Below are 27,084 nucleotides of genomic sequence, written 5' to 3' on the forward strand. Positions count from 1 at the left end.
AAATGTAATAATTTCGTGTCTTTATAATATTTTTGAAAGCTACATAGTACCAATAGTATAATAAAGTAAAGGGTGGATTGTTTGAAATTCTTCCTTCTTTAAGGTTGTACAAACTATATGCTCGAGTACTGTAGAAGTTTAACAAGGTAAATTTCACAACGCCCTCGAGCTTCGGCAAAAGGACTTTTTAAAAGTTCTTTGAAATTTCTAACAATACAAAAATGATACATGAATTTTGACCAAATCTTTGAGATATCAAGTGAAATTTACTCGAATAATATGCACAAGTCGGATTAAAAAGTTTAAACTCTTGCAAAACTACTTATATGTTTAAATAACAATAACAATCATAGACTAGGATATTATTAATCAAGGTTATATATATAAATTATACATCACTAATGTTTAAAATTCAATATGTTTAATTTAACAAGTTTGGTACTATTACATGTACCTAACACAATCATTTCTCCTTTAATTTGAGTTTAGAATTGACAAAAATTAAAAAAAAAAAAAAAAATCCTTAGAGTAACCCCCAATTTCTAAAAAGTTTGTTGTCTTGCAAAATTACACAATCCCTTATATCTATCCAATGTGCCAAAACCCCCAATTTCAACTCGTAACAAATTTATTCATTCATCTAAGAACGTAGAACAAATAAAGTGTGAATTTTAAAAAAGGTGAAATAAATTCAAACTAAAGATTATCCGTGATCAAGGGATTCTTGTTTCCCACGTTACTAAAAAAAAAAAAGTGAATTGTCTAGTAGATAACTTGTGCATGTGAACTTATCTACTAGGACACAAAAGAAGCAAGAAGAAAGCTGAATTGTAATGTTTGGGAGAAAAGAAATCTTCATGACAAAGCTAATGCTCAAACTGAATGTACCCACCCAATGTTAACTGTATAAACAATGAAATCTAAAGCGAAAGCAATTGCCAACAATTTCCAAAGCTAGAAACTGCTGAAAACCAAGGAATACAATGCCCCAAACAATTGCCAAGATATACAAAGCTATGTGTATGTCTTACAGACTAGACTAACCTACTTTTCCACACTCCTGCGGGAAGAAAAGAATGGGAAGAATACATAATATTTCATGGAAAAGAGAAGAACGATGCTCGCGAACCAGTCATTTTCTTTGAACAAGCCCAAGCTAAAAGCAGCAGTGTGGGAGAGGAGAGGAACCTAGACCGAGCACAAACTAGTTAGTTCTCAGCTCACTCACCTTTTCAAAAGTCCAAGACAGTGCAAAGAGTTTAATGGATCCTCGGGTCTTGCCTACAAGAAGAAGTCCATTCCTTGAACATTGGTGACCGGGTGGGGCGGCTCTGTCATGGCTTGGCTACTGGCAGATGCTGCCGCAACGACGCTTTCCGTGGGGATAAGTAGAAGATTGTCATCCGCTGAGGAAGGGGGAGTTTGATTGTCTGGAGTTCGAGCACTCGGTTCTGAGGGAGGTGGAGCATTTGATTCTGAGGGCGCCAGAGGAGGAGCATTTGGTTCCAAGGAAGCTGGAGTAGCTGAGTCCGAGGGAGCTGAAGGATTTGAATCTGAAGGAGGTGAAGCACTTGACTCGGCAGGAGGCGGAGCACTTGACTCCGAGGGGAGAGGAGGAGGAGGAGTTGGCTCGGATGGAGGTGGAGCACTCGAGTCTGACGGAGGTGGCACACCAGATTCTGCTGGTTGAGGAGCACTTACTGGCGTGGCAGCAGGTGGTGCTTCTAGTAGCATGGGCTTGCCGGGCTGCTGCTGTGAACCCTGTGAAAGAGGGCCGGGCTTTTTCTGACCAGGGATGGGACCGTATAGAGATGTCATACCAGGAGGAAGAATTTCAATTGGTGGTTTCTTTGCTGCATCAGCCAAACTTGTAAGCTTCGGGTCCTCAAGAGAAGCCAGAAACGCAGCTGCTGCATCCGTGGTCTTTGATGGAGTGCCTTCCTTTTCCTTCTGTAGCACTTTGTTCCAGGCTTGGACCAAGGTCCTTAATGATGGTCGCCCATGTGCCTGAAAAAAATTAGGCTGGTTAGATCAAAGTACTAACTTGAAGCCCAAAAAACACTACGAGTGAGCTAACTATACATGGGCATGAAGGACGGCCTCTGCAAGCATGCCAGTATCCTGCCATGCTTTCTCCATGAGAGTGTTGTCACCCAAAACTGCAGCTGCAAATGCTGCTTCTCTTCCAGAGCCAACTGAGATCAAATTATTTACCAAATTCTGCAATAAGGGAGTGCAATCGTTGCAAGTCATTATGCAGAGAAATGAAACCATGTGGGGATATTAAAATCATCGTGTTTAAATTTACTGCATTTGTTTATCAAAAAAGGACATCACTAGTGCATGTGGTTTTCTGCTTTAGAGGTTTGGGAAGGTTATTTTTGTAAGCAGACTTACCCTTCCTTTGCAAAAAGGTTGGTTCTAGAACTCAAGACCATGACCTCAATCATAAAGGAGCAACCTTCCGATTACTACCAAGACTTGCCCTCAAAACTATATAAATTTATAATTTGTTTATCAAAATTAAAAGATATTAATAATGTGACTTCTTCCTATTTGTGTAATATAATAGAAGAGATAAAATTGGTTGCATGTAAAACACAGAAACAAATATTTCATATCATGCATAAGAAAACTCAAGTAAACAGTTAGAAACAGAAGGAAAAGCAAAAATGCACATACACTCAGCCGTGTCAACTCTCCATGATTTGCAAGGCGTAAAGCTAGCCCTCTTAATTCATGACCCCTTAGGGCGCCTTTTACTGAACCTGCAGCAGCTAACCTCTTCAGAGCTTCCCGGGCAATATCACCTTGTGCTGTAGCATCAGCAGCATCAATAAGATCTAAAAATTCCTTTGCAAATTTCACTACGCCTTGGACAGCATCCACAATGTTTTCCTTCCTATCAGTTAAACTGAGAATATCTGTTAAGTTTAGTCCCACAGTATCTTGCCCTATATCCCTACTGTTGCTCATTGTCAAGAGGCACTGCAGTGCTCTTTTCAGATCATTGCTCTTCATTGCCAGATCAAACTCCAACCTCTTTGATATTCCAGGCAAGTGAAGCGCTTCGTTTGCATAACCCATCCCAAGCATAAACTGTGCCAAGTCATCATGATGTTCTCTACCAAGCCGACTTGCCCATTTTACTGCACTAACAGCATCTCCATAGGCAGCAAGACAACGGCATCGAATTCCAGGGTGGCTAAGGGATATTGCATGAGCACACATGTATCTATCAACTAGCCATAGAACCCCATCTCTAACACCCACTACAACAAGAGGCCCAACTGGCCTTTTCTGCTCTGCTGGGAAGCGGGTAACTGCCACTGACACGCCACCACCACCAACAGCTACCTCGTTAACTTTTCTTTCTTGTATCTCTTTTGGCATTACTGACTCATCCCCAGCAACTTTAGATTGTTTAGGCAATGACAAAAATGGTGGCACAGAAGGAGCATGCTGAAAGGAAGCTAATCGCACCACCTGTAGCATTGGGGGTCTCAATTTTATACTTTCTTCAGAGACTGTTTGCTGACTGTCAACTGTGATCAGTGCTAACTCCCCATGATCTGCCACAGCTCGTGCCTGTGCCTCTTTCAGTTTCATCTCTTCTTTTCTCCTTTTTGTTTCTATATCAATAGGCGCAACTCCAGCATCCACAAAAACACACTCAACAGTAGTTGGTGTTGCCACAAACAGCTGTCTCCGTTGCCAAACAGCCCCAGTAGCATGGGGAATTGCCACATCTCCCAAGTATCTATACTGAGGGCGCAAGGAAGATATGACAATGTATTGCTGATATGCAAAAGCACAATACTCAACAGTTTGATCCCATGCAGTCCATTCAGGTTGAGGAAGAAGACCACCCACAGGTTGAAAGGTTTCCCAGCTATAAAGTTGAAGGTTCTGAGGGGCTGCTTCAGCAGGAGACCTATTATAAGACAATCCATCATCTATGGTTGTAAAAGAAGAAAGACCACTGCTACCAAAGCCTGACAAGGGCATTGACTGAATTGTAGAAATAGCTGTGGCAGCCACAGGGCTGACCCTTCGTGAAATTCGATATGCGACACCAAGCAAAGCACCTCCATGCAAACCAATAACTGGTTCACTGCGGCTGCCTACAGATCTCATCAATATATTTGATGTCCCATCCTCAAGCAAGATTCGAACTTGAACACTGGCTGAAGAAGCAGCACTGGCAGCTGCTGCAGCAGCTTGTGCTGCAGCTGCAGCTGCCTCCTTTGCTTTTTTTGATGAACTACCCTTGGGAATTATTGGTATTCTAGGAGGTAATGCAGATTCCAATAGAGCAAATCTGTCACGACATGTATCCCAAGCTAAAAGTCTTGCACTGCCTGAATCTACAACAGACCAATCACTGACCTTGTAGATTGAGAAGTAAGGAATATCAGGCCAAACAATTCCAAGATACCTGCAGCCAGGGGAGATCGTAAAGGAAACAGCTAAGCTAATGAATGACTTCTTCAAGTTGAGGACACAAATTCAAGGGATTAATAAGACAGTACAACCAGTCAACACAAATGTAACATAAAAGAGCATGAAAAACCTAATTTAAGCACACTAAACAGCTGGCACAACATGCACATAAAAAAAACAACAGTGTGCTCTTTGAGATCCAGTATGCACCAGTAGAGATACTGCCAAACTAGAGAATGCAAACATCAAAAGGTACTTACTTTCCTGAGCTGCTCACAGAAAGAACCGAGTAAGAATCATGTGGAACAGGTGTACTAATGTGCTTCTTGGCCTGCTTGACATGTAGATGTTCAACTGAGTCTCCCCTGAACCTGGCTGCTTCAGACAAGGAGCCATTGCTTCCAAGGGATGGATTTGCAGTGTTAGACAACTGGAATTGCAACAATTTTAGTTCCCTTTCAACCACATACACAGCAGAATGTTCTCGGCTTCCTGACGGCGTCGGCAGGGGAGCAACAGCTGGAAGAGACCTGGCATCAAACTCACTGACAATGATACCAAGATTTGATCCAGTGGCAACAAGGTGTGGCTGTAAAGGATGTCCAACCATGCAATAAACCTACAATAGAGAACTCAGAGTGTCAAATCTCATATATATTCAAGAAAAAAAAATTAATAAACGTTCTAAAAGCACATAAATTTCCTGTTAGACGACATTGTACGATTGTTCCATGAAAGGCAACTGTTCGGGAAAAAAACCACCCAAATTTCCTACAAGGATCAAGATGATATAGGACAAGCAAAGGTACACTTGCTTGTCTAAAAAAAACATAAAAAAGGGCATTCTCAATGCACTAGGTTCCCTGCATTGTGAAAATTGATGGGGAATATATGCTGCCTTTCCCTTACTTTTTTAAAAAGAGGCTGTTACCACAACTCGAACCGGTAACCTTCAAGTCACAAAACGCGCAATCTTATTCTTACCATTACTACCAAGGCACACTCATCTGCAGAGAACAAGTCCAAATAGTGTTTTTTGATGAATAATATGTAATAGAAAAGAAACATTTGAAGGGCTGAAGCCCGTACAAGAAACCAAATGAAAAATGAAGAACCACAGGCATATACATCCACAAGCAAGGACAGGTCATCCAGGAAGTGAGGGAAGGCAAAAACGACTCAACTCTCAACCAAAGAAAGGAGGAAATGAATGATTGCCTTTGAAGAATGAGATGAGCTCTCTACCGTGTTAAATGCTCTATGGTTCATACCAAACACTCCATATCATACAAAAAAGGGTGAGGAGTCATCTGAGTCGTTCATTCCAAGAGAGGCACCTATGGCTCCAAGACAACCAAAAATTTGAAGAATCACCCTTTGCACACCCAAAACAGATATACGAAACAACATATGTTGCAAAGCACAGGGCAACGAAGGAGAATGGGTCACCCCAGTTCCATATTATTCTTGCACAGAAAACAACATTCAATCACTATTATGTGTCCTTAGCTTGTAAGTAAGAACGGCATCATGAGCGGCTGCTTATACAATAAAGCAACCTACAAGGAGCCATTGACCTCCAAATTACCTTCAAATAAAAAGAATTCCAGCCACAAGGGTAGCATGAGCAAAGTGAAAAAGATCCCTCTTCCTATAGGCACCAGTCCAATTCCTGCCTTTGTCCTAAAATCTCCTAGCTTGCAAGAACACCAGAAAATAAACTGTTATAAAGTCAATCTCCTAATTCAAGATTTAGGTAAGAACTTCCTGACCATGCAATGCCCTCAAGACAACAACAAAACACAATCACTTAAAGTAACCTCCCTTAACCCTAGCCAATAAAACAAGGTAAGGGAAACATCAAAAAAGGTTTGTTGCACACCCCAAGCACCTGACTGGAATCTCATCCAGGCTTGTTATGATTAGGAGCTCTTTTGATAACTCAAACAATGTTTACAAGTGCCAATTCTCTCAACTCCTCACCCAAAATCAAACCAACAACAAAAATAAAAGACTGAAATTGAAAGAACAGAATTAAAGGAATGAAAACCAGGGAAAGAAACAACCAAACCACACAATAGAGACAAGCGATATATCCTGGTTCGGATTATCCAATGTGGATAACCCTACATCCAGCCTTCAAACACCCGAGAGCAGTCTTAATTTATTCAGAAAACAATCAGTACAACAGTCCCTCCTTAGCCGAGTACACACTCTATTCTCTCCCAAGAGTACAAAGCGCTATCGATTATCTAGTCTTTCCTCTCAGAAAATACTCATGCACTTGACAGAATTTCATACCCTCAAATGTCTCCCTCTGCCTTCTATTTATAACAGAAGGCAGACATCCTAATGAAGACTTTAGATAATTACAGTTTAACCCCATAGCTTTCACTAATTTCACATGGGATACAATTTCCTATCTAAATCTTCAATAGCCACTTATGTGCACTGCCTTTATTGATCTTCTAGGACTAACTTTATCCTATACTCGAGACAACAACATAACAAAGCTTTGTTAGGGAAAAGGTCAATAATGGAATGGAATATAAATATTTTTTCTCATTTAGTAGAGTAGGGGACGAAAAGTAATGGAATGTAATGTAAAATGTTTCTCTTTGTTCAGGAGGGCAATGGAAAGGAATAGAATCAAAGGATATTAAAAAATAAATGACTATTAATATCCTTTTAGTGCAAAGATAGAATGCGATTAAGTCAAGAACTTTGGAGGATAATGGATGGAAAGTGTTTCCATCTATTTCTATTCCATTCCATTACTACTGTCTCTACCAAAAGAGAACCATTTTCCATCAATTTCCATTTCATGCCCCTCTCAAACGCACTGTTTGCACCAGTTCATACCCTAAAAGAGTAAATCTAAAACATCAACCATGCTCCATCCGCACACCAAGTATCATACTCTAGCCCCATCCCCCAGCTAAAAAAAAAGTAAATCTAAAGGAACTCTTCACAAATACATAACACCTCTTCCAAAGATCCAATTTGTTAAGGTTTCAAATGCACCCTTAAATCAAAGTCCCCTTAGGTGACCATATTACCTACCCCCTACCCTCTAGTAGGGACTATTATCTGCCAAAGTGAACCTCCAAAGCCAAGTCTAAGAAAAGCTTTCTTTAAACAAACTAATCTCGTTAATGCCCTAGGGATGATAAACAGGAACATCATATGCATCAGCAAGACAAAAGAAGTTGCTCTCAGAGTCGATGTGAAAAGGGATGATAAATAGGAACATCATATGCATCAGCAAGACAAAAAATACATTTTATCAAAGTCAACCTACCAGCCTTAGATAGGTACTGCCTTTTCGCAGCTTCATTCAAAGAGTCTCTAATTTTAAAGAAGAATTAACACCACAACAGCCAACTAAGAAAAGGGCAAGAGCCCACCCCCACTCTATGAGCCTATGACCCAATGGGGCGTCCCAACACCTATGACCTCCTCCATGGGAATAATCTCACTCCAAGACATCAGCCAAAGGCTCTTCAAAGCACAGCAAAACATTCCTCAAAAATCTCAATTCGATCTTAGTGTCCCACAAGAGGAGATGAAAAAACTGAAAACTGAAGTAACATTTCAATGCATATAAAGAAGTTGACTTAAAGGGTGCTTCAGGAACAACTTATTAGTCCATAGGTATAAAATATTCCAGAAAGCAGTTTAAGGAGGGAGAAAACCTAGTTGAGAACCTTTCTTGGCAATATGACGTCAAGATTCAGTAACAAAGGGAAGGTTACACCTCCATCGCATAATGATAATTTTAGAAGTATACTGCTTATTAGTATCACTCGAGCCCCTACAACAAACACAATATTACTAACGAAAAATGCATCTCTGGGGATACAATTAAAATTCCAGAAAACAACCATTTTGTAGTTTGGGGAAGCCCTGTTTTCTATTCCCTCCTTTCTAGGATACAAATGAACAAGAAAGAGTACGCATAAATATGTTGCAATTGCGAAGCAGTACTTTTAAGAGTAACAGATGTTAAGTTTACAAATTACTGTTAAAAGGAACTTTGAAGATAATAGAATTCCTTGATTCTTCCATTCCGTGTATAAGTTAATATAAATACAAGAAATCTCCTAATAATTCTCCTAAAAACTAGGAGCAGATTACAATCCTAATTAGTAGGACTAGATAACTTTACAATTTACAGATTTACATAAGAGATTAAAAAACTTAAAAATAAATAAGGCTTTATCTTCTAATCGGCTCCTATCTTCTCGGCTCCTTATTATCCTTTTCTATTTGATAGCCAATCATCCAACTTTAAACTTCAATCGTTGACACTCTCCCTCAAGATTGAGAATGGACATCATCCATTCCAAGCTTGCTAGTCATCTTTTAATAAATGGTTGCGAGTAACCCTTTAGTTAAAATATCTGCAAGCTGTTCACAAGATGATATATATGGGATACAAATCAAGCCACTATCCAGTTTTTCTTTGATAAAATATCTGTCCACTTCAACATGCTTAGTTTTGTCGTGTTGGACTGGATTGTGAGCAATACTTATTGCTGATTTGTTGTCACACAATAGAGTCTCATAGATGCTACCAAAGTGATTTTCAAAATCATCTAGTAGTATTTTCAACCAAAGCAACTCACAAACTCCTTGAGCCATGGATCTGAATTCTACCTCCGCACTTGACCGAGCCACTACACCTTGTTTCTTACTTCTCCAAGTCACAAGGTTACCCCCTAGGAAGGTACAATACTCAAATGTAGATCTCCTATCCACCACTAACCATGCATAATCTATATCAATATAGGCTTCAAGTGTCATGCATTCTCCCCTTTTGAACATAATGCCTTTTCCCGGTGTTCCTTTCAAATAATACAATATTCTATAAACTGTCCTTTGGTGAGTTTCTTTTGGATTATGCATGAATTGACTAACCACCCCCACTACATATGCAATATCTGGCCGAATATGAGCTAAGTAAATTAGTCTTTCCACTAGCCTTTGGTAGGACCCCTTATCAACTTCATTATCCTCTGGGACTTCCCCCAATTTAGGATTGGTTTCAATTGGAGTTTCCTTACAACCTAGTAGTCCGGTATCTGTTAGCAAATCCACAATATATTTCTGTTGTGAAATAAAGATGTCTTCTTTTGAGTGGGCAACTTCTATGCCCAAGAAGTATTTCAATTTTCCCAATTCTTTAATTTCAAACTCCTTGATTAGGCATTCTCTGAGTTTATTCCTACCTTCTTCATCATTTTCGGTCACAACCATATCATCCACATACACAAGTAAAGCTGTTACTCCCCCTATGGCCAAGTGATGTATAAAGAGGGTATGGTCTCCTTGACTTTGTTTATACCCTAGAGTAAGCATTACTTTCATAAATAGGCCAAACCAAACCCTGGGAGATTGTTTAAGGTTGTATAAAGTCTTCTTCAATTTGCACACTACATGATCTTGGGTAGTTGGACTATATCCAGGTGGTAGATCCATGTAAACTTCCTCTTCTAGGTCTCCATGTAGAAAGGCATTTTTTACATCATATTACAGCAATGGCCAGCCTAGATTAGCAACTAGAGATAGGAGTACTAGAACTGTGGTTAGCTTTGCAACGGGAGCAAATGTGTCTAGGTAATCTATGTCACATACTTGAGTGTATCCCTTGGCCACTAGACTAACCTTATATCAATCTAATATCCTGTCACAATTATATTTGACTATGTAAACCCATTTACATCCCACCGGGTGTTTTCCTTTAGGTAATTGAACTAGCTCCCAAGTTTGATTTTTTTCAAGGGCTGCCATCTCGACTTCCATGGCATTCCTCCAATTCTCATCCCCTATAGCTTTAGTAAAGTGCTTGGGAATAGGTATGGTATGCAAGCTGGCCAAGAAGGTTTTATGTGGGTTAGATAATTTGGAATAGGACAAAAACAGATGCAATGGATGCTTGGTACAAGTCCTAGTGCCTTTTCTAATGGCAATAGGCCATTCAAGATCACTTTGAGAGATTTCAAGCTCACTCACGGGTTTAACAGGTTCAGTTATAGATCCAGGGGGATTAATAGGAGATTTACCTGATGAGATTTCAAGGAGATTGTCAGTGCTCTTAGCAACAGGTTCAGGAGATGAATTGGATTCTTGGACATGCATAGGGCTAGAAACTAGATGCATCCGTCTTGAATAGACCTGTAGAGGAAGATTACTTGGAGTAGGGTCCTCCTGAGTCATAATTGATGAATCTTTAGGATTAATCGGACCAGAATAAGACAAAGAAAAAAAAAAATCCAGATCACGCAGAAGTGAAATTGGTCTGTGACTTATTTGGTTGTTATGAGAATGGTCAAAATAAGGCATGTTTTCTACAAAAGTCACATCAGCTGACACAAAAAAAAAAAAAAAAAAATTGAACGGGGATGGTAACATCTATAGCCTTTTTGGGTATATGAGTATTCGATGAAGATGCATTTTAGAGCTCAAGGGTCTAATTTGCCTCTATGAGGATTATGAATATGGACAAATGATATACCCCAAAAATTTTTGGTTTCCAGCAACTAGGGATATGAATATCAGGGAAGTGTTTGGTTAGGAGCTTCATGGGGCTAAGAGAGTCAAGAGTTTGGGAAGGCAACCGATTGATGAGGGATGTGGCAGTTAGAACTGCTTCTCCCCAGTAGTGTTTAGAAATATTGTGGTGAAAAAGGAGTGCTCTAGTAACAGCCAATAGATGCCCATTTTTCCTCTCAGCTATCCCATTTTGTTAAAGAGTATAGGGACAAGAGGACTCATGGATAATCCCTGGAAAATTTTGATAGGGTTTGGTTAAAGAAATCTTTGGCATTATCAGATCTTAGTCTCTTGATTTTCACTCCAAATTGAGTACTAATCATGTTATAGAAATTAGGAAAAATAGTGTTCACTTCAGATTTATTTTTCATAAGGAATAACCACATCACTTGGGTGTAATCATCCACAAACACTATAAACCACCATGTCCCAGAAATATTGGGAACGGTTGCAGGGCCCCAAACATCACTATGAATGAGAGCGAATGGAATAGAAGTTCTTTATTTGATGGAAGATAAGTCACCCTCTTATGTTTAGCAAATTCACAAACTGAACACTGAAAATTTTTAACATCAAGACCCCTAAATAAAGCTGGAAACATGACCCTAAGAGTAAAAAATGAGGGGTGACCAAGGCATAGTGATGTAACCAGATATGATCTCTACTAGATTGCACCAAACATGACACATAATTCACCTTTTCCTTTTTCTTCTGCTCATTTGGTCCCTCAAGATAGTATAGGCCAACCCTAAACTTAGCAAGCGCAATCATCTTCGATTCTTGTCCCTAAATTTCACAAAAAGTAGGATAAAAGTTAGCACTACAATTGTTGTCCAAGACCAGTTTTTGAATGGAAATAAGGTTAGTGAATAATTTAGGAACATGGAGAAGGTTAGTGAATAATTTAGGAACATGGAGAACATTCTTGAGTGTAAGATACTCATTGAGAATGATATCTCCTTGGCCGGCAACGGTGGTTAAAGACCCATCTGCCAAGGTTATTTTCTTGGAACTTGAACAAGGGTCGTAGGTAATGAAATAATGGGAAAGAGGGGTCATATGATCTGTTGCCCCAGAGTCTAGGATCCAAGAGTTAGGTTGGGTTATTCCCGAAGCATATAGGGTAAGAGAATGAGAGGAAATACCTGTAAGTGCAAGAGAACATGTACATTTTTCTTTCTTGTCAAGAGATTTTAGAAAATTCCTTAGCTTCTCGATTTCTACTCGGTTGAGATCCAAGCCTTCTCCTTGTTCTGATCCTTTTTGTTCTGGTTACTGTTGGTTGCTAGTTATATTAGCCATATAGGCTTGGCTTTGGCCCCCCAACTGTCATCCTCTACCCCCCAATTGTCCTCCTTTGGATGGTTTTCCATGTAACTTCTAGCATCTCTCTATGGTATGCCTAGGTTTTTTACAGAAGGTACACCATAGAGAGTCTTTATCCCCAAGTTTCTTCTCCTCTTTAGGACCCTTGTTAGGAGCCTTTAGTGATACTAGTGCTGATCTCTCTATTGGAGAGTCGTCTAGCACCACTCCCCTTCTCCCTTCTTCAGCCCAAATTATAGAAATAACTTCATTTAAAGGGGTGAATCTTCCTTACCAAGAACTTGAACTCTTACCGCATCAAACTCCCTATTAAGTCCAGCTAAGAAATCGTAGGTTCTTTCCACAAACCTTTTTTGTAATGCTACATCTTCACTGCATTTCATCTTGAGGCATTGGTAATGATCCAATTCTTGCCATAAAGTTTGAAGTGTATTGGCATACTCAGTGATAGACCTTACCCCTTGTTTGGTGGCAACAATCTTGGTCCTTACTTCGTAAATTTGTGCAGCATCTTTCACCTTGGAATAGGTGAGCTTGACTGCCTCCCATATGTCTCTCACAGTTGTTAAGAACATCATCATATCACTTATCTCTAGTACCATTGAATTCCATAGCCATGACATTACTAAGGAATCCTCCTTATCCCATGCTACAAACATAGGATCTTCCTCCTTAGGACCAATCCCAAGAGATGACTTAGTTTCCCTTTTCCCTTGAGAAAAGTACAAATCAACTAGGACCACTTCAAATAATTTTTTCCATTCAACTGATAGGTCGCCTAGAGATTTAGTACGGATCAACTAGGACCACTTTAGATAATTTTTCTCATTCAACCGGTAGGCCGCCTGGAGATTTTGCAACTCTCCTCCATTGCTGGTACTGCCCATTCCAGCAAACGAAACCTCCGTGGTGCTGCTGGTTTCCATCGTCTCTGATGTTGGATTCGTGTTAGAGGTAGTAGACATCCTATCCTATCGGGTGAAGGGATAAATGATCAAAGATTGGGTAAGAAAATGAAGCCAAAGAGGGCTTATCCGATGAAAAATAGAGGCAAATGAGGCCTTGATTATCCACCTAAGGTGGTGGTAACTGAGAAAGGCACTAGAGGCCGAAAAAAGAAGCCCCTTAGAAGGCCGACTCTGATACCATGTTAAAAGGAACTTTGAAGATAATAGAATTCCTTGATTCTTCCATTTCATGTGTAAGCTAATAAATATACAAGAAATCTCCTAATAATTCTCCTAAAAACTAGGAGCAGATTATAACCCTAATTAGTAGGACTAGATAACTTTACAATTTACAGATTTACATAAGAAATTAAAAAAATTAAAATAAATAAGGTTTTATCTTCTAATCGGCTCCTATCTTCTCGGCTCCTTGTCCCTTTCTATTTGATAGCCAATCATCTAGCTTTAAACTTCAATCATTGACAATTACAAAGCACAAATATTTGAAAAATGTGAAACCTTCAGGTCCAAGCAACAAGTGTCAAACATTAAAATTTCATCCTGTAACTTGTATAATTACTAGCTAAAGCGATCGATTAAATCACCAACTAAAAGCAGAAATAGCAATTTGAATGAACAGGTAGCTACCCTGAGTTTCTTGTGAGATGCAAGAACTTGCGGAGGGACTAGTGAGGAAAGTTCACATAACGGTCTCGTCAAAGCTGAATAAGTGGGATGCTCAATTGCCCTGCAAAGATTTTAACCAAAATTCAAAATTTCCAATTGGGGACTAAAGAAGGCCACATGAGTTGCGAGTTTCAACAAAATACAATCAGCTCTCATTGAAGAGTGCAAAGACCTCATCTCATCAAAACACTATGGCATAAAGAATTTCTAAGGAACAAAAGTTATTACACCATAAAGAAATAATATGTATACCATATATGGGAGTCTTTGACACAGGTTAATATATCAAGGTTTGGAGCACGAGGATGGCACCATGATGCCACACTATGGCAAGCCAGTTTTGGAACAGGTTTAATGCGACGCAACTCCTGAGGAAGAAAAGAGGGCGAATGAAGAAAAGACAAGGTTAAGAAAAATAAATCACTAAAGGTGATGCTTTAAAAAATATACATTGAGACTTGACCAAGTTTGTAAGGTACCTTAAATGAGATTGTGTCCCAGATAGATAGAGTCTTGTCTGCACCAATTGTAATTAGTTGCGGCGCACCTCCACTCACTCTAGAAAGCTCAACAGCCACAACTCCCCCATCATGAGCCTTAAATTATGAAAAGAAAGTTAAAATAGGCACCCAAAAAATGTAACAAGGGCAGTGCAGCATGCATACATACCTAGACATAAAAGAGGTACAAAAAATACTTCCATATTTGTTACAGTAAATTAGAAAAAAGAAAAATGAAGAAAAAGAGCAAAGAATGGATGGTAAGTAACTTAATAACACAAACTAATAAAAGCTTTTTAATTAACCATTTAACAATCATCATTTGTTACATATTTCAGTTAGTGAATTTGGTGTCATGGACTCATGGCTGATTAAGTTGGGGGTCTTGAAGTATATACGTGAACTAGGCTTGCTATGGATTCACCACCCATAAAGAAGCATAATAACAAAGAGGAGAAAGGATTTCGATGCTATTTACCATAAAAATATGAGCACAAAAAGAAAAATAAATCAATATAGAGGTTCCACATACTATATATGCAATTTGAAAAGTTGAAGATGACTTTTCAAAGCATATACGTATTTTAATGAAACCACTAACAATATTAATATTTTGGACAACATATCAGTCATTGACCGCCCCCCCCCCCCCCAAATGTGAGTTCATGCCAAATAAAAATGCTTGTCAATCAACTCTACAAGTGAATAAATGCTCATAGAAAAAAATCATCATCATTAACTACACCTTACCCTAAGTAAGTTAGGGTCAATGGCACAGCATTTATCATGTTAACCAACTTCTAAAAGTCACTTTGACAATACAAACCCATGCATAAGAACATAGCAAAATTTTATGTCAAATGACCTTCCTAATGCAACCCTCTAGCAAGGAAATGATGAGATAAAGTTCCAACTTCCAACACCATTTTCATATGAAAAAATTTCATGAGAGTGGTGAATGGAGACAATTGTTAGAACATTTGTACTAGATTAGTGAAATAAATATCAGGAAAATTTAGGTAAAATAGTGTTGTTTATGTCCTGTTTAGTTGGTTAGGAAAAGTCTTCTAGAAGAATTGTTTCTAGAAGGACAGCTGGCCGATTGTTATATGTAACAGTCAGTTGAGGGGGCATTTATTTTCTGTTATTGTAACTCCCGTCTTATGGCTTATAAATAGGGGTCAGGAGGGGCTGTTGTGTGGTACTTTTCATTTGTGCTTTATGCGGAATCTATCTTGTGAGCGAGTGGTTTTGGATGTGTGCTTAGAGTGAGACGAGTATTGTTGTGTATACTCTAGGTTGGGAACTCTATAGTTTTCAGGATATTTGGGCTATGAGAGAATTCTATCAAAGGCACATGTAATCAACCTATACAAAATAATGGAAAAGTGAAGGCCAAGCCAATTTGGACGTAGGTCTTAATTTGAGACTGAACCAGGATAATTTTGTAGTGTTCTTGATTCTGATTTCAGTTCTTTAATACTGTGTTTTGTAATTCTTGTTGTCATGAGTGTTTGTGAGTCTCTATTCGTGACTTTGTGAGTGTGAGTGTCCTAAAGAGTGTTGAGTTTTTACTTTAACAACTTGGTATCAAAGCCTATAATCTCTAAGGCATTCAAGATTCTTCAAGAAACTCAAGGAGGAAGAGTCTAAGTCTCAAATCGGTATGGCGCCAACTGCATCAAGGTATGACACCGATAAATTCGATGGGACTAACAACTTCAGCCTATGGAGGATCAAGATGGAAGCTCTCCTCTACAATCAAGGTCTAGAAGGGGCACTGGAACAAGAGGACAAGGCAATAGGGACATCAACTGAGAAAGAGACACCGGTTTTAACAACTGAACAGAAGGAGACTCAGGCAGAGATCAAGAAGAAAGCTTATAGCCTACTGATTCTAAGTCTTGGAGACAAAGTACTCAAGAAGGTGTCAAAGTTGAAGTCTGCGGCAAAAATCTGGAAAAGATTAGAAGACTTGTACCTCAAGAAGACACTTTCCAACCGGTTATTCCTCAAGGCCAGGTTCTTTAATTTTAAAATGCATGAACATCAGAAACTTCAGGATCATATAGACGACTTTAACAAACTATGTTTAGATTTAGAAAACATAGACGTAAAATATGAGGATGAAGACAAAGCCTTAGTTCTTCTCTATTCATTACCTAAATCCTATGAGAATTTTGTGGATATTTTCCAACATGGTAGAGATAAACTTTCTTTAGAAGATGTAATAAAGGCATTAAACTCTAAAGAATTGAGAATTAAAATAGATAGTAAATCTACTCCTGGTGATGCTTTAATATCAAGATCAAGAAGCTTTAAGAGAGACCATAGGAACAGAGGTAAATCAAGATCTAAGTCTAGGACTGAAAAAGGCTCAATAAGGTGTTACTATTGTCAGGAAGAGGGTCACTTAAAGAGGAATTGTCCCAAGCAAAAGAAGTAGTATGCTAAGAAGGGAAATTCGGATGGAGGAGTCAATTCCTATGACACTGGATATGATAGTTCAGAGGCATTAACAGTAAGTAAGTAAGCAAGCTGATAGCCAAGAATGGGTATTAGACTATGGCTGCTCCTATCACATGACCCCAAAAAAACATTGGTTGCAAAATTTTAAGAACATTAATGGGGGTAAGGTCTTGCTAGGCAATGACCATGAATGTGAGGTACAAGGGATAGGAGACATTAGGCTAAAATTGCATGATGGCTCCTATAGAACCCTCATAGCAGTGAGGTATGTTCCAAAATTAAAGAGGAATTTGATCTCTCTTGGGGAGCTAGATAGAAACAGCTTAAAGTTTAAGGATAAGGGTGGAGTTGTCAAAATATCTAAGGGGTCTTTAGTGTGTATGAAGGTTGTATTAAGAAATGGTATTTACCTTTTGCAGGCAACCACATTATGTGGCGAAGCTGCAACTATAAGTCCTAAGTCCTAACTCCTAACCCTAAATCTAAGGTAACTCTGTGGCATTTAAGAATGTCACATATCAGTAAGCAGGGCCTTAAGGAGCTCCCAAAACAAGGTATATTGGATTTTGGACAAACCATAGGTTTAGGCAAGTGTGAATCTTGCAAATATGGTAAGGCAGCAAAGGTAAAATTTAATAAAACTGCAATGCACTCATCAAAAGAACCTCTAGACTACATTCATTCAGAATTATGGGGTCCATCCTAAACTGTATCTCATGGAGGCTCTTGATATTTTTTTTCTATAATAGATGATTTCTCTAAAATGATGTGGGTGTATGTCCTAAAGTCTAAGGATAACACATTTGAAACCTTTAGGGCATGGAAGACTATGGTAGAGAACCAAAAAGGCAGGAAAATCAAGGCAATAAGAACTGGTGACAGGTTAGAATTTTGTAATAGGGATTTCAACCAAATGTGTAAAGATGGTGGGATTATGAGACACCTAACTGCACCCGGAAACCCTAGACAAAATGGTGTTGCAGAAAGGATGAACAAAACTCTCTTAGAACGGGTTAAATGCATGTTGTCCTATGCTCATTTGCCCAAAACCTTTTGGGGGGAAGCTGTCACGACAACAGCCCATGTAATAAATAGGTCTCCCCCCATAGCAATAAACTTCCTAACCCCATATGAAAGGTGGCCAGGGCATAAACCAAGCCTAGACCACCTTAGAGTGTTTGGATGCCTTGCCTATGCTCATGTGAAGCAAGGCAAATTAGAGCCTAGGGCCAAGAAATGCCTGTTTATAGGTTATCCATCTAGTGTCAAAGGCTACAAACTACGGAATTTAGAACCAAAAGGATCGAGAACCATAGTCACAAGAGATGTGACATTTGATGAGGAGTCTACCATAAAATTAGCAAATGATGAATCACAACATGATAAGGAACAAAATAGAGAGTCTATTCAGGTGGAGATCAATGGAATCACCCCTTATAACTCCCAAGATCCATCTAATGTGGATCATGATATCTCTAAACCAAGGCAAGATGAAGACCAGCACATAGAATCCTCCCAATTTGAAGGGGATGGGGATGACAGTGATGTAGACTCTAACTTAGGGGATCAACCTAATCCAAACAAGTATAGTGTAGCAAGAGACCAACAGCCTAGAAATTGTAGGCCACCACAAAGATACGATTATTCTAATCTAGTTGCATATGCCCTAACCAATGCAGCTGAAACTATAGGCGAAGAACCCCTCACCTATAAGCAGTGTCCTCTAAGGATGCTGATAAATGGCTGGAAGCCATGAGGGCAAAAATAGCATCCCTTAAGAAGAATAATACTTAGGAATTGGTTGAAAGGCCAAGAGGGCAGCAAATAGTAGGCTGCAAATGGCTCTTCAAGATTAAAGAAGGTGCTGGAAATAATGTTAAACCTAGGTTCAAGGCTAGGTTGGTAGCTAGGGGGTTCACTCAAGTGTCGAGCATAGACTTTAATGAGGTATTTTCTCCGGTTGTGAGACACACCTCTATAAGGATTTTATTAGCTATCACTGCCCAATTGGATTTAAAATTGGAGCAAATGGATGTCACAACTGTCTTCCTTCATGGGGACCTTGAAGAGAAGATTTTTATGGATCAACCAAAGGGTTTTGAAGCTAAGGGAGAGGTGGAGAAAGTATGCCTTCTTAGGAAGTCATTGTATGGACTTAAACAGTCCCCAAGACAGTAGTACCGAAAATTTGATTTGATTATAATAAACCAAAGATACCTAAGGAATTCCTATGATTGTTGCATATATTTTAAACATGTCACACCTAATATTTCTATCTATCTGTTATTATACATGGATGACATGCTCATTACAAGTCAATCCACTAGAGAAATTCAACTTCTTAAACAAAGGTTGAAAGCTGAGTTTGAGATGAAGGAATTAGGTGAGGCAAAGAAAATTCTAGGCATGGAGATTTCTAGGGATAAGCAACATAGGAAAATCTACCTTTTACAAAAATCATACTTAGCTAAGTTGTTGTCCAGATTTGGGATGTCCAATGCAAAGGCAGTTAGTGTGCCTTTTGCATCTCATTTTAAACTATCCTTAGATCAGTCCCCTAAGGATGAGGAAGAGATAAAAGAGATAGCCCATATACCATACTCAAGTGCGGTAGGCAGCCTAATGTATGGTATGGTCTGCACGAGACCCGACTTGGCACATGGAATAAGTGTCATACATCAGTTTATGGCCAATCCAGATAAGCCTCACTGGTTGGCAGTTAAGTGGATGTGCAAATATTTAAAAGGTTCTATAGACTATGCTTTGACTTATAATGGTGCAAGTCTAAAAGATCAACCTATAATCCTAGGATATTCGGACACTAATTATACTGCCGATATTGACAAACATAGGTCCACAACCGGTTATGTTTTTAGGTTATGGAACTCTACTATTAGTTGGAAATCAAGTCTCCAACATGTGGTAGCATTATCAACTACCGAGATTGAGTACATAGCAATTTCAGATGCTATTAAGGAGGCTATGTGGCTAAAGGGGTTAGTGAGTGAGCTTCTAGGTGTAGAGGTTAAGACCACTTTGATGTGTGATAGTCAAAGTGCAATTCATTTGTCTAAAAACCAAGCACACCATGAAAGGACTAAGCATATAGACATAAGACACCACTTTATTAGACAAATTATTGAAAATAAAACTGTGATTCTAACCAAAGTGGCAAAGGAAGACAATGCAGCGGACATCTTTACAAAACCAGTACCTACGGCTAAATTGAAGCACTGCATAAAGCTTTTGCAGCTCGGACAATGAAGATGCAGGTCAATGTGAAGGGTGCAGGATCCTGAGAAAGTCCTAATCCAGTGCAAATGGGTGGAGATTTTGTTAGAACATTTGTACTAGATTAGTGAAATAGATATCAGAAAAAATTATGTAAAACAGTGTTGCTTATGTCCTGTTTAGTTGGTTAGGAAAAGTCTTCTAGAAGGACAGCTGGCCAATTGTTATGTGTAACGGTCAGTTGGGGGGACATTTATTTTCTGTTATTGTAACTCTCGCCCTATGGCTTATAAATAGGAGTCAGGAGGGTCTGTTATGCGGTATTTTTCATTTGTGCTTTCTGCAGAATCCTATCTTGTGAGCGAGTGGTTTTGGATGTGTGCTTAGAGTGAGGCAAGTATTGTTGTGTATAGTCTGGGTTGGGAACTCTATAGTTTTCAGGATATTTGGGCTATGAGAGAGTTCTGTCAAAGGCACATGTAATCAACCTATACAAAATACTGGAAAAGTGAAGGCCAAGCCAATTTGGACATAGGTCTCAATTTGAGACTGAACTAGGATAATCTTGTGGTGTTCTTGATTCTGATTTCTGTTCTTTAATACTGTGTTTTGTAATTCTTGTTGCCGTGAGTGTTTGTAGTCTCTATCCGTGACTTAGTGAGTGTGAGTGTCCTAGAGAGTGTTGTGTTTTTACTCTAACAACAATTGATATGGTCTTGTTCAATCGTATAGTTAATATTGTGAAACCAACCTATATAACATAGAAACACAACAGATTCATAGAAAAAATGTGTGAATAAATATTGTCAAATAATGCGTTAGCCTTTTCTCCACTTAAAATTTTCAAATGTCAAATATTTAACAGTTTGGAAAGGGAAAAATAAAGCGGTGCAATCCAAAAGAAAAGATTATGAACTATAAGGAAGATACTTTCAAGCTCAGCTTGGGAGCAAGTTCCCGCGAATCTTGACCATGGTCAGCACTCCAGAGCACAAGTAGACCATCACTGCCACCCGAGACCAAAAGTGTCTACAAATTTATACAAACCAAAAGAAACGTCAACAAGCTAATTAATATGAAGTGATATCAGCACATGCAATTGTACATATTTCGTGTGGAAATTAAATATGAAACGAACTCTTATTGCCAGTATGGTGAAGCACAAAGAAGGAGAAGGAGAAAAAGAAAAAAGAAAGGAGATGTAGAGCAGCCGAGAGAGAAAGCACATAGAGAAGACAATCTTGAGAATAGGAAAACACTTGTAGAGAAAGAGGAAAGAAGAAAGAGTTAAGAACCTGCAAGGGAGAAGGAGAAGAAAGGGGAAATCTATCAGGACTAGGAATGATTAGAGAATAAATAGCCAAGGGGTATAGAAGAAGTATAGGAATTAGAGATTTTATACATACATGGGCAGGGTTTTTATTTGAGATAGGACTGATGTGATCTCAAATAAGAAGTATTTGGCTTCACCAATTCACATGCTTCCCAGCTCATAAAAAATAATATCCAGAGTTTCAACTTGAATCTAGTTCAAGGAAACTCTAATTAAATTCAAGTAAACCATAATTCCTCAACTCATCAGTGTTGAGCCAACTATGATTATTCTACAGATATTTACTATAACTAAAAAGGATACTAAATGCATAAGATAGATAAATATAAATTTAGTATCAATAATACGAAATACTGCTACATTCTTAATCAATCAAATATTAACTCGTCAAAAAGAAAAGGGAAGAATGAGCCTGCACGGAAACAAAAAGGGAAGAGAGAGAGAGAGGAACAATTTCTCAAATTAAAACATCCGGGCAGATGCATCAAATGAAAAACATGCACAACAGAATGAGATTATTGAAAAATTTCAGATAACTGAAAACCTACCTCGCCAGAGGAAGCCAAGAAGGTCATTAAGCAAGAAATTGATCCTTTATGGCCTCCTGTGTACCTTCGAACAAGCTGAAGAGGAAAAAAATGATTAATGGAGAATTAAGATAAATGTGCTAGAACAAAGCAAATTATACCGAAAGTTATAAATAACAAAAAGAGAACCTTCCACGTTATCATTGAAAGAACTCTAATTACACCATCTGATCCACCAAAAGCCACAAGAGGGCCATCTGCACCAGATGATCTTGAAAGGAACTCCATGCTGCAACAGCAAAAAATAGCTCCAGTAAGAAGAAAAATAAAAGAACTTTAATGCAGGCAATCCGGAGAGCATTTGATATAGAGAAGACTTCAGGTCTCACTGTAGAAACATTATAATCCTTGACCTACGTGAGTGTGACTAATGTACTAAAAGGTATATTTGCATGTCTTGAAACGAATATAATTTTGATCCAACATAATTAGATTCTAAAATAAGAAAGTGCAATATATTTGCACATAACTCCCAAGACTATAATTTGAGCCCTAAATATATACAAAACAATAAGATAATATGTTAGATAGTACCTGCCTTTTAATGAATACCATGCCAATAGGCTTGATGAGATCCAAATGCAGAATCATTTTTACATATTCCAAGAATCAGATATGGCCAAGAGAGAAGACAAGATGGGGGAAGGATAAAAGGCTTGGTAACAGACTAAGGAGTCCAGAAAAAAGGGGAAGGGTGGTAATTAGAAGAGAGCCTTTCAAAATATTTCCTAAACTCTGCTCATCTTTTGGGGCTCCCCCTTAACTAGAAAAAGTCTCATTAGTAGGCCTATGCAATTTGAACATGCTACACCTAGTCAACGCCAACAAAGTATGACACCAAAGGTCCATTGTTAGAATGTTAACAGTAAGACAACAAGGCAGATTTTGTACTTGCCAAATGATCTTTTCACTTGTTCCTAAACAAAAAGGTTAACAGATTCATTAATGTAATTGATCAATGAGATCAAAGCAATGCATCAAATTCTAGAATACTTCATTGTAGAGCATTTAGACTACACCCACCCAGAAGTTGTCCCATGAAACCATGCTGAGAAAATGATTATGAAGAAACTCAAATATATATAGCCATATGCCCTCCAAACAAAATTTGATCACTTACTAACTTCGGTAGTTCTATACAAAACCCTGTCCAAACATACTTGGATAAATGTAATTCTCTAACCCTATGTCTTTCAAATAAACTCTAACATTAGCTACTGCCCTCTTTCTATCTAAAACCCTGTTCAGGCGCACTTAAATTCCCACCTGTCCTCTTGGCACAGAGATTTGTCCATAACATAGCTCCACATAAGTAAGTGCAGCCTATAAGCAATGAGTTGGAGACATGCTCTTGCCCATATGGCTCAACTACTCAGGATTTTCAATAAAGCTTGTAAAAATGGCTCTAAATTTTATTTATGTCCCGAATGCTACATGCAGTAAAAGCAATATGCATTAGAACTACATAATTGTAGGTTGACTGAATAACAATACATCCAGCAAATAACTTTATGCTAGAATAACAACACAACACATCAAGCCTTAATCCCACCTAATAATGGAATAAAATAAAAATTCTCCTATCATTAAAGTATCAACCCCAATAAGCACCAGATATAATTAGGACTTGCCAGAGAAGTGATCTGTTGTCCAATTCCTGCTTTGGTACATCACGGCCACGCATTGTCACCAAGTCTAAAAAAATAGCTTTATTTTCGCAGCAGATGACAAGGAAATGCCTTCCTTTTGTTGATGGGGCAGGAGAACTAAAAGCTGAAGCAACATTATTGACAGCTGATGGAGCTTCAGCAGCAGCAGAACGATTGTGCCAGTGTTGCCAGAAGCATACATCATCGTCATAAAAGCTAACCTGCTTAACACTTGAACCATGTAGTTCAACATCAGGTTAACATTTAAACAAAATCCAACAAAGATAAGAAAAAGCGTTAGCATATATCATTACCTCCCACCACGCATGGCTTCTGTCGGTTTCCCTTTAGGCTCTACAGCAGAAGTAACACAGATCAGAAGAAAATACTGGTTAATACTTCACTCAATATTTAAGTAACTAGATATATTTCCAGATAAAATAATTTTAAAATTATATATAGAGATGTTAATGTTTGCAAAAATGTCAGAACATTTATCACTCAAGATACTCTTAGTTCAGCCCTAATCAATGTTCAGCCTCTCTTATTTCAGCCCTGAGTTTGGCTCTTTCAATCTTAAAATGAACTACTCTTTCAAAGCATTCTAGTGCTTTAATATATTCAATATACTCTTTCTTCAGTACTAATCAATGTTCAACCTCTCTTACTTCTGGCCTTTGATGTACACCAACTTGAACTTGATTACTTTCTATCAGTTGAAAACCACACTCACTCAAGATTCGGCAATCTGTCAATTGATGCTATTTCATAACTTCTCAGCCTTCCTTCTACTTTCTAAAACCATAACTTGCGGCAACTTGCTCCTAAACTGAAACCCCATCATAAGCTATACAGAGACAGCAAGCCTACAAGTTTTCTACGGCAGGATTGAAAGATACATCTACAAAAATAAGGAATTCTCACAAAGCAACCGCCATTGAGAACTTTGAGTTAGAAAGAATCATCCATCTGTTTTAACTCCTACTGTTTTTATGAATTTGCGAGTTGAAAAGGTAGTCCTACTCTTCCTTGCGGGACACCCAGCAGCCCTAGATTCCCGTAACCGAGTCCAAGTTCACATCTCATTAAGCTACCTGCTGCCAAAAGAAAGATCTATTTCCTAATTAAATTCCTTAAAGTGATAAAAGAAGACTCGTAATTTTACTAGATCGAATTCATTCTGAAAGAGAACAGCAGGCCAATTCTGTAAACACTCAACTGCCTTGAGAAAAATAACAAGGCAGTCGCCCACCAGCGCATAGTAGCTAATCATTCATGTCTTCCAAAATAAATAACTACTGACGGGAGAAAATTAGAAGATGCCAAAGAGGGCTTCCTCACCTGATTCGCCCTCTGCAAGCTTCTCCAGCTTGGCACCCACCAAACGCCTCTCATCGACGCCACCAGCTTTCAGCTCATAAATCACCTGAAACACGTAAAACATATTTGAATCAAGCCACGACGGCTACAGTAAATCATCAAAATTACAAAATTAAAAAAAATAAATAAATAAGAACCTGGCGGTGTTCCCAATTCCAAACGGAGACACGATCCGATGCATCGGCAGTCACCAGCCACGGATGGGTCGGGTGCATTTGGATCTTCACGATCTTGTCGTTCGTTGGGCGGAAAGCCCTCAACCGCAGCATTTTGGCTCACCTCTCCTTCGCACAAAACAAGAGTAGCAAATCCACAGATCCAACGAATCTACAACTACGAACCAAACTCTACATTCAACTTAAAATATAATGATGAAACGGAAGCCACATCGCCCACCGACTTTGCATCCGATCAATTCCCACCACCGATCTGGTCAACTTTCCGGCGACTCGGCCCTCCCACGACTCACAGATCCATATATAGACTGAACATCTGAATTTGGCGGCGATTAAGCAATCGGCGGCCGCCGTTTCTCGCTCTGCCACCGCATAGAAATGAGCACAGACCAGAGAGAGGAAAAGTAACCGAGTTCTGCTGTCAGCCAACACTACAGATTTGAGAATGTTGCCTGAACCGAAAATATACTTTTTTATTTATTTTTTTTCCCTTTCTTGTTTAAATTTTTAATATATTTTTATTTTATTTTTAATTTCTGAGTTTATAATTTTAAAAATTCAATTTTTGAATTATTGAATTGTTAATAAATTTATTGGAAAGTTAAATTGTACTTAAGAATATCTATGATGTATAATATAAATAATTAATTTTTAATAATCATGTGATGCGACTTTTGTGCCTACAATATATTATACATGTTGTGCATTATATATGTTTTATTATAAAATATAACGTATCCATAAGTATTACAAAATTTACTCAAATGGGAGGTTTTATGGTGGCTTACCTCATCATCGACCACCATACTTGCCACACCTTCATTTACATCATTTGTATTTGTCGTCGACCATTTCTTTTACTTCGTTGCTAATTACTTTTTATTCTACCACATTACCCACCAAATCTCATTGCCAACCACCATTTATGTCAATCCCTCACCCCATAAAAACTCCCACCATTCTAACTCGTTTTCTTTTTCATCATCTACATCTTAATTGCCACTAGCTATTGAATAAATAAATTATGGCAAAGATGGTGATCAACAACAAGGATTTATTGGATATGGGTTGCAGGAGATAGAAGGATAATTTAGATATTTCAATACAAGTGTATTGCATGCTTTAACTCAATTATAATAAAGTGTGCAATTGACGCCAGTTGAATCACCTCAACTCGTCATGAGAACCTCTCCATGTTCTGGTGACATTTTGAAATTCATATGAAAAAGTCTAGCAGCAGTCCAGCACAATATATAAGATAATGAAGTCAAACTTTAAGTGAGTATATTATAGTTGACAATTATCATATAATACAATCATTTCGTCATTTGACATATCGATTGAGCGAGAGTCATGGTACGATAAAACTCCTAACTCAATAATTATGCGTCAAATATTATCAATGTGACTATATGACATCTCAAAAAATACTTTCATGATACCTTGCCCACTTAATTTCCTGTCATACTAACAGTAGACCGCATATGACATTTGCGCTCATTGATATAAGGGTGACATATCATATTCTTTAGCACCTACCTCTATGCCCCAGTAATATAGAATCACCTATATGCCCTAGTAATATAGAATCACATAAATGAATATCTCCACATCGCAATTTGATAGGTAAAGGCATTAGCAAATATTGCACACAAATACACAAAACAACCATATCAATTCAAGTATAATGATCAATTATACAATCATAACTTGATGACAATAATCATCAATAAATTTATCCATAATGCCATATAATCAGTTATCGGTATTACATTTAGTAAGTCATTCTCCAACAACCATC

At 38.3% G+C, this 27,084-nt stretch overlaps 1 protein-coding gene across 2 annotated transcripts; it reads right to left on the minus strand.

Annotated features, from left to right (window-relative positions):
* Nucleotides 1–810: 810 nt before the first annotated feature.
* Nucleotides 811–25,714, minus strand: LOC127801302 (uncharacterized). Of its 2 annotated transcripts, XM_052336275.1 has the most exons (14): nt 25,245–25,714; nt 25,069–25,153; nt 24,042–24,081; nt 23,710–23,958; nt 22,208–22,307; nt 22,040–22,114; nt 21,089–21,187; nt 14,438–14,554; nt 14,211–14,326; nt 13,920–14,019; nt 4,704–5,062; nt 2,683–4,438; nt 2,083–2,220; nt 811–2,007 (listed from the first exon to the last, which is right to left on the minus strand). In XM_052336275.1, the coding sequence occupies exons 1-14, from the start codon at nt 25,374–25,376 to the stop codon at nt 1,282–1,284; spliced, it is 4,092 nt and encodes a 1,363-aa protein (XP_052192235.1). In that variant the 5' UTR covers nt 25,377–25,714; the 3' UTR covers nt 811–1,281. The 2 variants fall into 2 exon arrangements, with proteins under 2 accessions (XP_052192235.1, XP_052192236.1); XM_052336276.1 differs by lacking the exon at nt 25,245–25,714 and having other exon boundaries at nt 23,710–23,948; nt 25,069–25,141.
* Nucleotides 25,715–27,084: the final 1,370 nt, after the last annotated feature.

This window comes from Diospyros lotus, chromosome 5 (genome assembly GCF_014633365.1).
Source record: "Diospyros lotus cultivar Yz01 chromosome 5, ASM1463336v1, whole genome shotgun sequence".
NCBI lineage: Eukaryota > Viridiplantae > Streptophyta > Magnoliopsida > Ericales > Ebenaceae > Diospyros > Diospyros lotus.

What these genes read in the sequence shown, in the direction of transcription:
- LOC127801302 (XM_052336275.1), bottom strand. Translation starts at nt 25,376, where the DNA reads ATGCTGCGGTTGAGGGCTTTCCGCCCAACGAACGACAAGATCGTGAAG. An exon ending in GAAGCCATGCGTGGTGGGAG is followed by an intron (nt 23,959 to 24,041) that starts GTAATGATATAT and finishes ACATGGTTCAAG; the next exon opens with TGTTAAGCAGGTTAGCTTTT. An exon ending in CTCCCAAGCTGAGCTTGAAA is followed by an intron (nt 14,555 to 21,088) that starts GTATCTTCCTTA and finishes TCATAATTTAAG; the next exon opens with GCTCATGATGGGGGAGTTGT.